Raw genomic sequence first — 16,673 nt, 5'->3', positions numbered from 1 at the left:
AATAATTTATGCACAAGATGAACAGTACCTTTATGTTCACTTTGAAAAAGATATTCTCATCAGGGGGTGACATACCTGGGTGGGGTAATACATCCAGCCATATAAGACTCCTGGCTCTTTTCCCTTTTGCACTGACTAATTTTTTCATTTAATTCACAATTGCAGGAAGTGTTCTTCAGATTGTTTCAGCTCCAGGCCAGCAGTACTTGCGGCCTCAGGGCCCAGTTGTCATGCAGACAGTATCTCAAGCTGGAACTGTTCAAAATGCTCTGAATGCTCTGGGAAACCAGCACCAAGCAGGTGTGCCAATTTCTACAACAGTAACGCAGCAAGGTCAGCGCTCTGATATGAAGTTACCTCTCTAGTTTGACATCTAACTTGCAAATTGCTTTTTAGGTATTTCAAGTTATTTGTTAATTGGCACCAGGTAACTGGCATTGTGCATGTTTCTGAATTAACAAAGTAACTGATGGAACTATTTTCTTCTGTTTAAGGATTGGTGAGTGAGTTACATACTTAAATGTTTTAATCAGCAGTTCTCAGCCAGGGTCCGAGACCTTCCAAGGGGCCATGAGGAGGTTTCAAAGAGTCCACCAAACAGGATGGGCATTAGATTTACTGGGTCCCAGGGCAGAAATACAAAGTCATGTTGTCTTGAGCCTCACCATCCAGGCCTTATGCTGAAGCCTGAGCAGCTTAGCTTCACGGGGGCCCCCATGGCCTGGGACCCCAGGCAGTTGTCCTGCTTGCTACCCCTTTTCGCTATCCCTGGTGTTTTTATGCAGAAAGACAGTAATTGTGGCACATGTAGGCCATGAAATTTGTGTAGCTTTTTGGGGGTGACATGAGGGCTCAGAAAGGAAAAGTTTGAGTACTTCTGCTTTAAACCAAAAGAGGTAGAAAACATGCATTCCCCTTTTGCTTCAGAGAGGTTTGAGCTGCACTATGCATTCAGATTCCTCTTTACAAGTGTCAGGCATCGGAGGGATAGCTGTGTTAGTCTGGATCTCTAACAGCAACGAAGGGTCTTGTGGCACCTTATAGACTAACAGAAAAGTTTTGAGCATGAGCTTTCGTCAGCACAGACTTTTGTGAGCACAGGGCATCTGATGAAGTGAGTCTGTGCTCACGAAAGCTCATGCTCAGAACTTTTCTGTTAGTCTATAAGGTGCCACAGGACCCTTGTCTTTACAAGGTGTCTTCAGTCAAGCTGCCCTAGATAGTAAAATGTAAATTTTAAAATACCATTTTCCAAAGTAAAATCTGGAGCCTGAGGGGTTTTTTTTTTTTCAGTACAGCAGTGCCTTTTCATAGCAATCCTGATGTTAGCAACTTCCAGTGGGAAGCAACACTTGGTTATGAGCCAGTACTGTCCCATTGACTTTTATGGATTTAGAGACTGGCAACAGGCACGCCACTTTATGGGGTTTTTTGGGAGGGAAAGGCCTTAGCTTCCTGAGCGTTTCTCCAGTGTTATGGAAGCCACTGCTGGAGTCCTGGTGTGGTATAGGTTGGGCAGGGAGGTTGTGAGTGTGGCAACAATGGGGAAGAAGACTGTAGCCTGGATTCCTGGAATTGAATGGCATTGGTTCCTGTGCGCATTGGGCTGTGCCCTGCCTTGTCACTGGGGCCTGAGCTTTGCATATATCAACATTTCCTTCCCTGGCTGCCACCCCATGTGCTGGTATAGGGCACAGCTATGAGAGTACATGGAGAAACACTGTAGGCCTCCATCATCTCTGGTCCCTATGGAAGGTCCTGTCGTTTAGGCAGTAGCCTCCTTTCCAAGTCCACAACACTGGGAACTGGTCAGGGCCTCATCAGCTGGGTGGGGTCATGGGCATCCTAGCTGCCCATTATCTCCTGTATGGGTCCCAGCTGCAGTCAGCCATTAAGTTAAATTTCATGTTACTCAGGGGAGCCAGGAAAGCTTCTCTGCTCCTGTCAGTGACTGCAGCCACTACTGTCATGCCTTTGGCTGCTTGCCACTCACAGGAGTTGGGAAAGTGACCAGTGCTGCTGCACTGATCAGTTTCCTGCCTCCTCTGAGTGGCGGGCAGCCCAGAGCCAGTTGCTAGCTACCCACCAGTCAGAGTCGCATTAATCTGAGATATGCACTCTCAAGTTGCGTGAATCTCAGGATTCTGCTGTATATTGGATAGTCTTTTAAGTGCTTCCTTTTTCCATCACTATCTGTTTTTTTTTTCCCCCCCTGCACTGGCCTTTTGTCGTTGACCTTTTACTTTCCAGGCTCTGCCCCTTGCACATACATGTCAGGTGTTTGACGGCCTTGTTTGTAAACATACTCGTGTGGTGACTATAGTTGCATTCCTCTTTTGAAAGAGGCATGCAAGTGAGGTAAATCTAAAATGCAAATGAGGTATAAATTTGTGTAGTTGACATCTAATTTGCATATTCTAATTTCAAAAGAGCTTCTTTTTGGAAAAAGAAAGACAGTGTAGATGCTGCTCTTTCGAAACTAAGCCCATCTTCGAAAGAATTCTTCTTCCCCTTATTTAATGGGAAGGATTCCTTTGAAGAAAGGGTTTACTTTCAGAAGAACGTCTACACTGGCTTTCTTCTTTCGAAAGAAGCTCTTTCAAAATTAGAATATGCAAATGAGGCGTCAAATATGCAAATTTATACCTCATTTGCATTTTAGATTTACCTCATCTGCATACCTCTTTTGAAAGAGGAATACAAGTGTAGACACACCCAAGATGTTAAATGGAGAAACAACAGAGAACTGGGGATCTGGGGGGTACCTGTGCAATTCTGACTTGAAGACAAAACCGCTGTTTACTAAATGGCAAGAAATGCAGCTATTGAGATTTGTCCATTAGAATTGTTCTTGGCTATAGTCATCTGCTGACTGAAGGTCATCTGCAAGATCATACACTTGAACTTCTGTAATCTGGGTATCACTAACCTGGAAACTCCCATCGTTTGGACCCTGGCAGGGTGAGGAGGAAATGGTTCTGCATGCTGCCGCTGCTCCTCCCCACTGGCTTGGGGAATAGCAGCCAGTGATGCACTTCTTTGGAGGCTTTTTCCCCACTGCTGCTCCCATAAGGGTGGGGGTGTTATGCTTAAAAGCAGCACATGGGATCCTTTTTAGGGGGAAAAGGCACCATGCCACATTTATTAAACAGTATAGGCAAAGCAGCTTATTCTCTCTGTCACACACACACATGTGCCCCCCCCACACATATACACACCTGCTGACGTTATAGTTACCAGCTAGATCAGGAATAGGGAGGGGTTGAGCCAAATTGTTTTTGTCAGGACTGGCAGTCTGTGTCATAGCAGGACAGAACCCAAAGACTAAGGCAAGACACCCCATTCTTTATAGGGTTTCTCCCTCATACAAGGCCATGTGTTTCACTTTATTAGGCCTTATTCAGTCAATCAGCATTTCCAGCAGTCCTCCTGGGTGTGACCTCATCTGGGTGTTGCCTTGCATGTTGATGGCCTGAAGGTGTTGGTCTCTAGGGAAAGTCCTTATCCATTCTTCATCAAAAAAGGGGTGCTTGCCTCCAACTTTGAGGTAGTCAATCTGCCTTGTTTTGGTTTGCCCCAAGTCCTGGTCTCCACCTTTGATCCTCTAGGTTTTGAAGGTGCTTTCATGTCCATTCTTTCTCTCATTCACACACAGGCACACATTTACATAATTGCAGCATGGCAAGAACAAAGAATGTGTGTTACAATTTAACTTATTACAGAGTAATAAAGAATGTATATGTTACCTAGCAGAAAGTCTTAACAGAGTCTATAATAGTATAACAAACATCTACGAAACTATAAGTCTACATTGTCCATCATAAGTCTACCGGGGGCAGTGTGTGGGAGTGGTGAGGGGCAGAGCCACGTGTGCACGAGGACATAGGGCATGTCCAGTCTTAGACTGTAAGGTGGTATCACTTAATGTTTTGTCCCCAGCCACGATCTCACATTGCAGTGCAGGTTCAGGTCCCATTAATATCACCAAATTCCTACAAGAAAAACAGGTCATTTTCAGCATCTTAGGTTTCTAAGTCAAAAGTCCAGACATTCTGTTTTTTAAGATGAGAGAAGAGCGATTCCTCCCCTCCCCCAGAAACTAGTGAGGCTATTTTTATATATTAGAAAGTCAAAACAAAGAATGACTTTTGTGATCCATCTTTTAAGCACACTAAAACATATTTTGGAAGTATCTATTTTGACATTCAAGGCATTGCTTGAAATGCTGACTGAATGTCATTGCAGATAGTGAGAAGCCATAATTGTTTTCTTTTTGACTGTATATTGCAAACTTGGTTGTGTGCTGGAAGCTCTGATTAACTTATTTGCTTAATGTAGAAACATGAGGATGTCCTGTTTGCTCCTCACAAGTGGTTATTCCTCTTTTCTGTCTAATATATTTGCCACAAATAGTGCTAATTGAGTATAATTGTTCATTAGCATATTAATTCAACATTGAAGTGGCAGTATCATATTGAGTAGCAGGGAATTTGTACTAATTTTCTACGGGGTGTATTCGGTGTTGGTGAGCAGTGTGTCCCAACTGTGGTAGGAAACTATACATCTGACCTGGGAATCAAGAATACAGTGCCATCATTACTTTGCCACTGGGGGAATAGTACCCTTGATATTATATATGTAGTTTTAATTACATTTATTGTGTGATATCCTGGTGGTTGGCTTAGCTGTTCTGGGAAAGAACTTGCAAGCAATTGTATTCATTCACATGCTGCAAGATGATTCAAAGATGTTATTCAAAAAGATACACTGAGTGCATTCTTAATTTATATAAATGTTTTGTTTCATTGTATACTAAACTCTTTCATATCCAGCAGCCCTGGGATATACAAGAGGTTCCAATATGCTCTGGGCAGGGCACTGCTCTGGGTGGCTTGTGCATCGCTGAGCCATTCTGGACAGGGTGGAGCAGGGAGCTGCTCTGGGTGGCTTGCACGTGGCCATGTCATGCAGCGAGCCGCTCTACGCAGCGGGCACTGGGTGGGAGAGTGGAGGAGCCGCCACCTGCAGGCACACAGGACGGAATACCAGTAGCTTGAATACCGGTTAAAACAGAGTTTTGTGTGTAAATTGTGAATTGATATATTTTTGGAACAAAGTGCTAAATTACTGTGAGATCCCTGCGAGTATGACTGTATCATTTTATCTGATAGGACAGTCTTCGTTTTTTTTTTTTTAAATTGAGTTACTGAATTGTCAGACTAATGCAGTAATATTGCAAAAGCTGTATAGAGTAAATCAGGTCATGAAAGCACCAGGCCTGTGTATAAGCAAAGTAAAACCCAGGCAATTGCATTTTTGGATTTCAGAAAGATGAAAACACGATCACAAGTATATTTGAACACCTTTGGTGTTCCTTTACAGAACAGTAATTTTTGTGATGGAAAATAGGTAGGGAACGGGAAGGAACACAGACATAAGTATGTGAATATTGACAATATGTGTGTAATAGGTTACTTCTTACAGAGCCGAGTTATGGCATAGGTACTTGTTGTGACTTTAGGTTCACCATTATGTTTAAATATCCTTTTGCTGCTTAAATCCTGCAAAAGCAATATACTGCAGATACTAGATGGTAAATGTACAAAAGAAACTGGCTAAATAAAAAATCCTAATGATAATATAAGCTCTTTCAGGTTGCTCTTCCATGAACAAATATATACACAGGGAGAAATGCAGAAAAAAGTTACCAAAGTCATCTTAAACATTTTTTAAGAGAATACTTGACAGCCTATTAGGTGAGACTCAGTGATAGGTGTGTGTTTGTTTGTTTGTTTGTATGTTTTTCCCCCCTCACAACAGGATAATTTGTTAGACCATGCTTATAATCACAAGAACTAGTAAAAGAAAATAAATTAAAGTTGTAGTAGTGACACTGAGGTCAAAAATTAAAATTATTCAATTCAAACCCAGTTCACCTGCCTGTAAATCAGTTTCTTCTTCTACGAGTGTCCCCGTGGGTGCTCCACAATAGGTGACGGGCTCTCCCTGGCGCCGCAGATCGGAAACTTTCCAGCAGTTTCTCCTGGACCGCGCATGCGCCGGCGCGCGCCGCTCCCTTGCACGTCCCCAGCCACGTGCGCGATCCAGTCCCCGCCAGTTCCTTCTCAACCGCCATTGGCTGCAGACGGAATCCGCTCAGGCTACGGCCAGACTCAGCTTAGTTAAAGTTTTTTTAGTGTAAACTGTTGGGTTTTTTTCTTGCAAAAAAAAAAAAAGGAGAAAAAGAAGAAAGGACAAAAAAACATATATATATATATATATATATATATATATGTAAAGATTTAGTAAAGAGAGAGAGGAGCAGAGAAGACATGGGGACGTGAAGGCCAGTAGGCCTCCGGCCGTGGCGGGCTGCGGTCCGCAAAAGGGGAACAGGCACAAATCTAGTGCTAAGTACTCTATTAACAACTCAAAGACTCACCGCGATGTCCTCTTCAGGATTCAAAACGTGTGAGTCCTGCCTCAAAGTTATGCTGGCCTCCGATGGGCATAGTCAATGCATTAGGTGCTTGGGGGAATCACACGTTACCCAGAAGTGTTCCCATTGTACAAAGCTCACAGCCAGGGCCAGAAAAGACAGAGAAATGCGGCTGAAAATGCTGTTGTTTGATAAGGCCCTCCAGCCCGACGTGCCGGAGAGGCCTCAATCGGAGGGACCCCCGGTCTCCATAAAAGGAAGGCGGCTTCCCTCACTCCCTCGGTGCAGAAACAGAGGAAGCTCTCTCCAGCCCGATCCCTGCCGGCGGTCACAGCGAGCGGGACGGGTGTAGCACACAGCCCCCAGCCGCAGATACGAACAAGCGGCAGCGCGGCAGCGCATGTGGCAGAGGCTGAGCCTCCGATTACTAAACAGCCGGCATGCGCAGCTCCCAGAGCGGCGGCCAGGCAAGTGCCGGGACTGGCGGCACCTCCACAAGCGGCACCGACCCCTGCGGCTCCAGCGGTGCAGGGCCAACAGGCACACAGCCTGCAGGCACCGGAGGACGTTATCCGCACGGCACCGCAGCTGAGCGCGGCGCCGATAGCAGGGCTGAGATCCCCGGCACGGGAGGGGGCAGTGCCAGCCCCGCAGGGGAGGGGTAAGGCAAGAGCAAAAACCCAGCACCGCAGCCCTTCTCCGGACAGGGCTGCAGTGCCACTCTGAACAAGCCCTCCCCTTATGCTGCACACGCCACCCAGAAGACATGGGTCTCCTCCAGCCTACCCAGAGCCGCCTCCTCCGTTCCTCCAAACAGCGTCACCATGGCTTGGGCCACCTTCGCCTTTTCTGGGATTGGATCCCTTGGAGTACTATCACAAACCACTTTCACCACTGTCTGAATCATCGCGGAGATCTCGCTCTCCCAGACACCGGGGGTACGCACCCCGAGAGTGGTCCAGGTCTCCATCCCAGGAACCGTGCCCATGCTGCCATGGTCGCTCTTACCATGCTGGGCACAGACACCCCAGGCATACACCTAGGGGCAGGTCCCCCCCGACCGTCCTATACCCCCGCGGACACTCTCGGACGGGGACGGAAACACAGTTGTCTCTAGGGGAGTTGATTTTGGAACCCCGAGACTTTCCTTCGCAAGCCTCTAGCGAGCGGGTGTACCATCAACCGCAAGAACCTGAGAGTTCGAGGGAGGCTTAGCCTAGTGGTTCCTCCTTGTCCTCCCCCGGCAAGGCTACGGCCCTTGGGGACGTTGCTCCACCGGACGACCTCAAACAGTTTCAGGACCTGTTTAAAAGGGTGGCTTTCACGCAAGGCATCCAAACAGCAGAGGTACAGGAGAAGCATCACAAACTCCTCAAAAATCTGAGACCCCCGGCTTCATCCAAAATCGCTATCCCGCTCGACGAAGCCATCATGGAGTCAGCCACTACCATATGGCAGACCCCAGCTTCCGCTCCACCTACAAACAAGAGAGCGGATAAGAAATACTTCGTCCCGGCGAAGGACATGGAGTTCCTTTTTAGTCACCCACAACCAAATTCATTGGTGGTAGAATCGTCTCAGCAGAGATCAAAGACTTCCCAGTACAAAGCGGGGGGTACGGACAGAGATGCCAAGAAGCTAGAGCTGTTCGTCAGAAAGGTATACTCCTCCTCCACCCTGCTGTTGAGAATGGGAAATTATGCAGCACATCTAGCGAACCATAATTTTGACAATTACTCCAGGCTTACTTCTCTTATGGATTCGCTTCCAGAAGATAAGAAGCCGGTGCTGAAAGCGATTGTGCAAGAGGGCTATGCAGCTTCGAGGACAGGAGTCCAGATCGCCCTGGACGTGGCAGACATGGCGGCACACTCAACGGCTACAGCAGTGGTCATGCGCAGGGAATCCTGGCTTCAGACATTGGGTATCCCGAGGGATCTGCAGGCGAAGATTGTTGATCTCCCCTTTGACACGCACAGGTTGTTTGCAGATTCAACCGATTCGGTCCTTCACTCCCGTAAGGACTCAAGAGCTACACTCAGAACCCTGGGTATTTATACCCCTCCATACAGGAAGAAAAAGTATTACCCTCAGCAAAGACGATACCCGTACCAACCACAGCGTGCTCAGTACCAACGGGGCTACGACCAAGGGCGACATCAACAGCAGCAACAGTATAGAACTCCTAGGCGACGTTCCCAACAAAGCCGTGCATCCTCAGGGCAGGCCCAAAGGCAACAAGTTTGACGGGCATGTCGAGGGCTGCACTATCACTACCATCGTGCAGTGCCATCCCCAGCTAATGTTCCATCATTGCCTCCGACTGTTCCACCCCCAATGGCAAAAGATCACCACAGACAAATGGGTACTGGAGATCATAGCCACGGGTTATGCGATCCCCTTCCAGTTGCTCCCACCGCCGAAACCTCCGCCCAGGCCCCACCTCAGGGATGCTTCCCACGAGGCGAGACTCAAACAGGAGGTGGACCACCGTATGTTCATAGGGGCGGTGGAAAGAGTGCCGGAGCGATTCCAGGGGAAAGGTTTTTATTCACGCTACTTCCTTACAGAGAAGAAAACAGGAGACTGGAGGCCCATCTTAGATCTTCGGGGCCTCAACCGGTACTTGCGCAAACAACGTTTTCAGATGATCACAGTCGCCTCTATACTCACGGCACTGGACGATGGAGATTGGTTTGCAGCCCTCGACTTACAAGATGCGTATTTTCATACAACGATCCACCCGGCACACAGATGCTTTCTCTGTTTTATGGTCGGCAAGGAGAATTTCCAATACAAGGTTCTTCTGTTCGGCCTCTCCTCGGCCCCCCAGAGTCTTTACCAAAACCCTGGCAGTGGTGTCAGCCTACCTGCACAGACAAGGGGTATTTATATTCCCATATCTGGATGACTGCCTACTGAAAGGGGCCTCGAAGGCAGAGGTACTACGCATGATACGCGTAACAGCAGACACGTTTTCTTCGCTGGGCCTGGTCATCAACCTCGCAAAGTCCAAGACCGACCCCACACAAGACATAGAGTTCATAGGGGCACATATAAACTCTATTACAGCAAGGGTCTGTCTACCCGACGCCCGCTTTCACGCCATCAGTTCTCTGGTGCAAGTCATTACATACAGCCCCATGGTGCCGGTCTTAACGTGCTTGCAGCTGCTAGGCCACATGGCGGCGGCAACATTTGTGGTACAGAACGCCAGATTGCATATGCGCAGCCTGCAGCATTGGCTGGGAGCATCTACTAGCCAGCATCCCACACTGTCTACAGGGTGGTGTCGCCCACGACAGTGGTGCGCAGATCCCTGCAGTGGTGGGTAAACCCCAAGAACATGCTGACAGGGGTACCCTTTCACCAACCACAAATCTCTGTTTTTCTTACTACAGACGCTTCCCACATAGGATGGGGAGCTCACGTTGGCGACAAAGTGACGCAAGGACTATGGTCCCCTACGGAACAGTCACTGCACATAAATATAGAATCATAGAACACTAGGACCGGAAGGGGCCTCGAGAGGCCATCGAGTCCAGTCCCCTGCCCCGATGGCAGGACCGACCACTATCTACACCATCCCTGATAGACATCTATCTAATCTGTTCTTAAATATCTCCAGCAAGGGAGATTCCACAACCTCCCTTGGTAACTTATTCCAGTACTTGACCACCCTGACAGTTAGGAACTTTTTCCTAATGTCCAACCTAAACTTCCCTTGCTGCAGCTTAAGTCCACTGCCTCTTGTTCTCTCCTCAGAGGCCAAGAAGAACAAGTTTTCTCCCTCCTCCTTATGACACCGTTTAAGATATCTGAAAACCGCTATCATGTCCCCCCTCAATCTTCTCTTTTCCAAGCTAAACAATCCCAATTCTTTCAGCCTTTCTTCATAAGTCATGTTCTCCAGACCTTTTATCATTCTAGTTGCTCTTCTCTGGACCTTCTCTAATTTCTCCACATCTTTCTTGAATTGGGGTGCCCAGAACTGGACACAATATTCCAGCTGAGGCCTAACCAGCGCAGAGTAGAGCGGAAGAATGATTTCTCGTGTCTTGTTCACAACACACCTGCTAATGCATCCCAGAATCATGTTTGCTTTTTTTGCAACAGCATCACACTGTTGACTCATATTTAACTTGTGATCTACTAGAACCCCTAGATCCCTTTCTGCTGTACTCCTTCCTAGACAGTCTTTTCCCATTCTGTATGTGTGAAACAGATTATTCCTTCCTAAGTGCAGCACCTTACATTTATCTTTATTAAACTTCATCCTGTTTACTTCAGACCATTTCTCCAATTTATCTAGATCATTCTGAATTATGACCCTATCCTCCAAGGTAGTTGCAACCTCTCCCAGCTTGGTATCATCTGCAAACTTAATAAGCGTACTTTCTATGCCAATATCCAAATCATTAATGAAGATATTGAACAGAACTGGTCCCAAAACAGACCCCTGCGGAACCCCACTTGTTATGCTTTTCCAGCGGGATTGAGCACCATTAACAACTACTCTCTGGGTACGATTAGCCAGCCAGTTATGCACCCACCTTACTGCAGCGCGATTTAAGTTGGACTTGCCTAGTTTGTCGATAAGAATATTATGCGAGACCGTATCAAATGCTTTACTAAAGTCTAGGTATACCATATCCACTGTTTCTCCCTTATCTACGAGTCTCGTTATCGTGTCAAAAAAAGCTATCAGGTTGGTTTGACTTGATTTGTGTTTTACAAAACCATGCTGGCTGTTCCCTATCACTTTACTACCTTCCAAGTGCTTGCAGATGACTTCCTTAACTACCTGCTCCATTACCTTTCCTGGCACAGAAGTTAAGCTGACTGGCCTGTAATTTCCTGGGTTGTTCTTGTTCCCCTTTTTGTAGATGGGCACTATATTTGCCCTCTTCCAGTCTTCTGGAATCTCTCCTGTCTCCCATGACTTTCCAAAAATGAGAGCTAACGGCTCAGCTACCTCTTCTATCAGCTCCTTGAGGATTCTAGGATGCATTTCATCAGGCCCTGGTGACTTGCAGACATCTAATTTTTCCAAATGGTTTTTAACTTGTTCTTTTTTTATTTCAAAAACTAACTCTACCCCTTTTCAACCAGCATTCACTATGTCAGGCATTCCTTCAGACTTCTCTGTGAAGACCGAAACAACGAAGTCATTCATATACTGGAGCTCAGAGCAGCGTTCAACGGCTGCAAACACTTTCGAGACCACATACAAGGCAAAGTAGTTGGGATCAATACAGACAATACCTCCACCATGTTTTATATAAATCGACAAGGAGGAGCTCGATCCCGTGCGCTATGTGCGGAAGCAGTCCGGCTGTGGAACTGGTGCATCGGCAACAATATAACGTTGAAAGCCTCGTATTTGCCGGGTGCTCACAACGTGAAAGCAAACCAGCTGAGCAGGCGCTTTGCACTCACGCACGAATGGCAGATCCATTCCGATCTGCTACGACCGATCTTTCACACATGGGGGTTTCCTTAGATAGATCTGTTTGCCACTCAGCACAACAAGAAGTACCCCCAGTACTGCTCCAGGGCAGGATTAGGGCGGGGGTCCCTGGGGGACGCATTCACAATTTCATGGAAGGGCCCCCTACTTTACGCGTTTCCCCCCACAGTGCTCATCCACAAGGTCTTGCAGAAAGCCAGAAGGGAGAGAGCCCGCATGATTCTAGTAGTCCCAACGTGGGATCGGCAGCAATGGTTCCCCTTGCTTCTGCACATGTCGGACCGCCCACCGCTCCCCCTTCCGGTGGCGCCAGACCTACTCACGCAGGCCAAGGGGTCCATAGTGCACCCACACCCTTGAGGCCTGTGCCTACAAGCATGGCTAATCCATGGCTCAGCTCCCTAGAGAGCACATGTACTGAGGGAGTACAGCAAGTCCTGGAGAGTAGCCGAAGGACCTCCACCAGGAAGACCTACAAGCAGAAATGGACTCGATTCACTGCATGGTGTTCTGCCAAGCAGTTAGCTCCCCTTGATGTTCCTATACCTGTAATACTAGAATACTTACTGGACCTCAAGAGGGGCGGGCTTTCCCTATCCTTGCTAAAGGTCCACCTCGCCGCTATATCTGCTTTTCGGCATGAAGAGGAGGGGCCCACAGTATTTGCCCATCCTATTGTTACCAGGTTCCTCAAGGGGCTGGTAAACCTGTACCCCCCTCAGAAACCGCTTCCACCATCGTGGAACTTGGACCTGGTGCTCAGCGCGCTAACGGGCCCCCCTTTTGAACCGTTAGCCACAGTTCCCCCACGTCTCCTTATGATAAAAACAACCTTCCTCCTTGCAATTACGTCAGCTCGCAGGGTCAGTGAGCTCGCAGCAGTTATGGCAATGCCGCCCTGCACAGTATTCTCAAAGGAGGCGGTAAGTTTACGGCTGCACCCGGCCTTTGTTTCAAAAGTTTCTTCAGAGTTCCACCTTAACGAACCTATAGTTTTACCCTCGTTTTACCTGAAGCCTCACAACTCCGGCAAGGAGGCACGCCTACATCTCCTGGGTGTGAGGAGGGCGTTGGCCTTCTACATAGACAGAAATAAGTCCTTCCGGAAAACGGACAGACTTATAGTCTCTCTCTCGCTCCCAGGTCGAAAGGAGAGGGTCTCTCTTCACAGAGAATCTCGAAGCACATTGTGTCCTGTATAAAAATGTGCTACGAACTTCGAAAGACTCCCTTGCTGGCCCCGCGTAGGGCTCACTCCACCAGGGCGGTGTCGGTGTCAACAGCCTTTTTCAAGGGCATCGCGTTAAAGACATCTGTAGAGCGGCGACCTGGTCATCCTATGACACCTTCGCCAAGCATTATGCTCTGCACCTGGTATTCGAAGAGGATACCCGTCTGTCGACAGCAGTCCTTTCAGGGGCAAGCTGCACATAAACTGATTACCCACCTCCTAACTTGGGTTACTGCTGGGTAGTCACCTATTGTGGAGCACCCACGGGGACACTCGATGAAGAAAGAGAAGTTACTCACCGTAGTAACGATGGTTCTTCGAGATGTGTCCCCGTGGGTGCTCCACCATCCGCCCATCCTCCCCGCTTCGGATCTCTGTTTAGTGTTTTTCAGGAGCATCCGAGGCGGTTGGTCAAGGAACTGGCGGGGACCAGATCGCGCACGTGGCTGGGGACGCGCAAGGGAGCGGCGTGCGCCGGCTCATGCGCGGTCCGGGAGAAACTGCTGGAAAGTTTCCGATCTGTGGCGCCAGGCGAGCCCGACACCTATTGTGGAGCACCCACGGGGACACATCTCGAAGAACCATTGTTACTACGGTCAGTAACTTCTCTTTTTCTGCCTTTGTATTATCTTGTAAACTTAACAACTTTTGTATATATTCTTTTTTCTGCCTGAAAGTAACCGGTGTATGCATCTATATCTCTATCTATATATATATAAAAATATCCTGGTTATTCTCTTTTCTGTGTAAAAATAGATGCATCCATATGTATATAGATGCATACACCGGTTACTTTCTGGCAGAAAAGAGAATAACCAGGATATGCCACCTTTCACCTCTGTCACTCATCCCAGTCTAGCTTGTCTTGCTAATGCTTGATAGCTGGTCAGTGATTCTTTTGTTCTGCCTTGGGGACTTTCTTTTTTAAGCAGTTGATATAAACATTGGTTAGCTGTTTGCATTCTAACAAGATAAGTATATTGTTTGAATATTATGTGGCCATAAAGACTGAAAAGTTATGTATGCTATAGCTATACAGCTGCAGATATGAGACGTGTCAGTTTTGAAAAGTTTTTATTTAAAAGGAAATCTAAACACTTAGTTTATCTTTAGTTTGTATTCCAGGTAGAACTGCACATTCTAACTTAACATCGGGTGACATGGGGCCAGCATTAAAACCTGCACCTAGCCATGGTGGACAATCACAGGTATTTGCAATTATTTTCCAGTACATACATATCTTGTCAGAATTATTGTTGTATCAGTTAAAATTAGCAGGGGGATAAAATTTACAAATTAAATAAATACGGCTAGAATATATGTGTGCAGTACGAGATAGAGTATTACATAGTAAAATAGACCATAAGTTTGCAGTAATCACAGAAAGACATACTTTCCTCCAATTGTGGGAACAATTGTGAAAACCATCAAATACCCAGTGTGGAATCTTAGAAACAGCCATATTTTTAAAATCTGTGTTAAAGATGAGAAAGTTTTAAGGAAACCCATAAAAACATGGGGAGACAGCAAACTTTTATGTGACTTTTGCAGAAGCCTTCCACAGGATGAATAGTCAGCTGTGTCCTAGGAAGTTTATACCTTTATTAGAGTGGTCCATATAAGTTAACAAAACACTATTTTTTATGAAACTACAAAGGTAAAATATAAATTAGCAAAAGCTAGAAAATCTAAAGGTATGGTGAAAGTGCAGCTTTTAACTAGAGATGAACTTAATTATGTTGTTCAAATTCTGCATTAAATTTTAATCCTTTAGCAGTTGGAGCCATGTACGGTAGCTATGCCAGTTTTGCAAATTAATGGTAAAAAATATAATTTATCTCTGCTATGTTGTTTTAAAGTTTATGACTTTGTTCTGCAGTAACTCTTGCTCTTGTCATCCTCATTATAAGCAGCACATTTTTTGTCACTTTTTCTTGGCAAAGGAATCATTTGAGGAGAAGAACAGGCTTCTGAAGGAGCGCCTGGACAGAATATTTTCTAGCAATGAGCGCCGTTGTGCCAGAGCTCCAGTATATGGTAGAGACTTGTTGGGAATGTGTTCTTTGATTGGTGAGAGGAAGGAGCCACAACACTGCTCCACTGGGGACAACAAATGGAGGTGGGCTGGCTTTGTGAATTGTTGCCTTTCTTTGCGTGCCTCTGAAGGCCCAAGTGATCCACTGCAAGCCCTGATCCTGACATCAGATCAGCAGCAGGAATCTCAAAAACATGTTGTCAATAGGTAATTTGTCATTTTCATGATTATGGATTTCTACTCAGATAATTAAGATAATTCTTTCCAAACATTTATAAAACTGCCATTTCCTGTTCTAAGCCTGTTCGTTTTAGGTTGTTTAACATTGCAGTAACAAACGTGCATTACAGTAACCATTATTATTTTTCTTTAATGATTGAGTTTGTGGTCTTTTGTCATGTAAAATTGTCATGATCTCCTGTATATCTGGGTTTCTTTGGAGTATCTATTAGGATGTGAGAAGAATTTCTCAGCATATGAGCGTTCAGATTGTTATGTAGAGCAAAATGTGTGCAGTTTTCCTCAAAATCCGTGATGCAAAGGAAATTTAAGTTAGAAAGAGAATCTCACACTTCTTTTGAAATGTATCAGAGAGGTAGCCAAGTTAATCTGTAGCTATGAGAAAACAAAAAGTCTTGTGGCACCTTATAGATTAACAGATATTTTGGAGCATAAGCTTTTGTGGGCAAAGACCCCCTTCATCAGATTCATGAGTGTATGTGGGGGGGGGCGGTTTCAGAGGGGTATTTAAAGAATGGGGTCCCAGTAAAAGGGGGAGGGTCACAGCTGACAAGGTCTATTCAGCAAGGTAGAAATGGCCCAGTATCAACAGTACTTATCAAAAAAGGGAAAAAACAAGTCAGATCAGACGGGGATGTGAACCTTTGTCAGAGTCTAATGGGGAGCTATTAACACCCAGGGCAGAGAAGCTGCCTTTGTAAGCTGCGAGCCACTCCTTGTCTCTGTTTAATCCTTGGTTAATGGAGTCAAATTTGCTGCAATTTATTTGCAAATTTGACTCCATTAACCAAGGATTAAACAGAGACAAGGAGTGGCTCGCAGCTTAGAAAGGCAGCTTCTCTGCCCTGGGTGTTAATAGCTCCCCATTAGACTCTGACAAAGGTTCACATCCCCGTCTGATCTGACTTGTTTTTTCCTCTTTTCATAATTACAGTTGATACTGGGCCATTTCCACCTTGCTGAAAAGACCTTGTCAGCTCTGGCCCTCCCCCTTTCCTGGGACCCCACTCTTTAAATACCCGTCTGAAACCAACCCCCCACTCATGCATCTGATGAAGTGGGTCTTTGCCCACGAAAGCTTATGCGCCAAAATATCTGTTAGTCTATAAGGTGCCACAAGACTTTTTGTTGTTCTTTTGAAATGCTTACTGTAGGATTTGTACTGTTGGTACTGTTTCTTAACATCTGACCTGCTATTCTTTGGCACAATGGAGGATTGATTTATGCATGGACTGTCAAGTTTCTTCTTTGGAGAGCA

At 46.2% G+C, this 16,673-nt stretch overlaps 1 protein-coding gene across 7 annotated transcripts in view; it reads left to right on the top strand.

The window, feature by feature from the left end:
• The window catches only part of EP400 (E1A binding protein p400), a 116,407-nt gene that overhangs the window by 60,982 nt on the left and 38,752 nt on the right, over positions 1-16,673 (top strand). For 5 of the 7 annotated variants that reach the window (XM_075012362.1, XM_075012363.1, XM_075012360.1 and 2 more), the window contains 3 exons: positions 166-333; positions 14,254-14,348; positions 15,084-15,382. In XM_075012362.1, the coding sequence (XP_074868463.1) occupies positions 166-333; positions 14,254-14,348; positions 15,084-15,382 (562 nt within the window). The remainder of the gene's footprint in view (positions 1-165; positions 334-14,253; positions 14,349-15,083; positions 15,383-16,673) is intronic. The other 2 variants (XM_075012361.1, XM_075012359.1) reach the window with 2 other exon arrangements.

The sequence above is a fragment of the Carettochelys insculpta genome, chromosome 18, assembly GCF_033958435.1.
Source record: "Carettochelys insculpta isolate YL-2023 chromosome 18, ASM3395843v1, whole genome shotgun sequence".
Taxonomy (NCBI): Eukaryota; Metazoa; Chordata; order Testudines; family Carettochelyidae; genus Carettochelys; species Carettochelys insculpta.
Note: the sequence above shows the minus strand (reverse complement) of the source record. Positions and strands in the feature narration are given on the sequence as shown.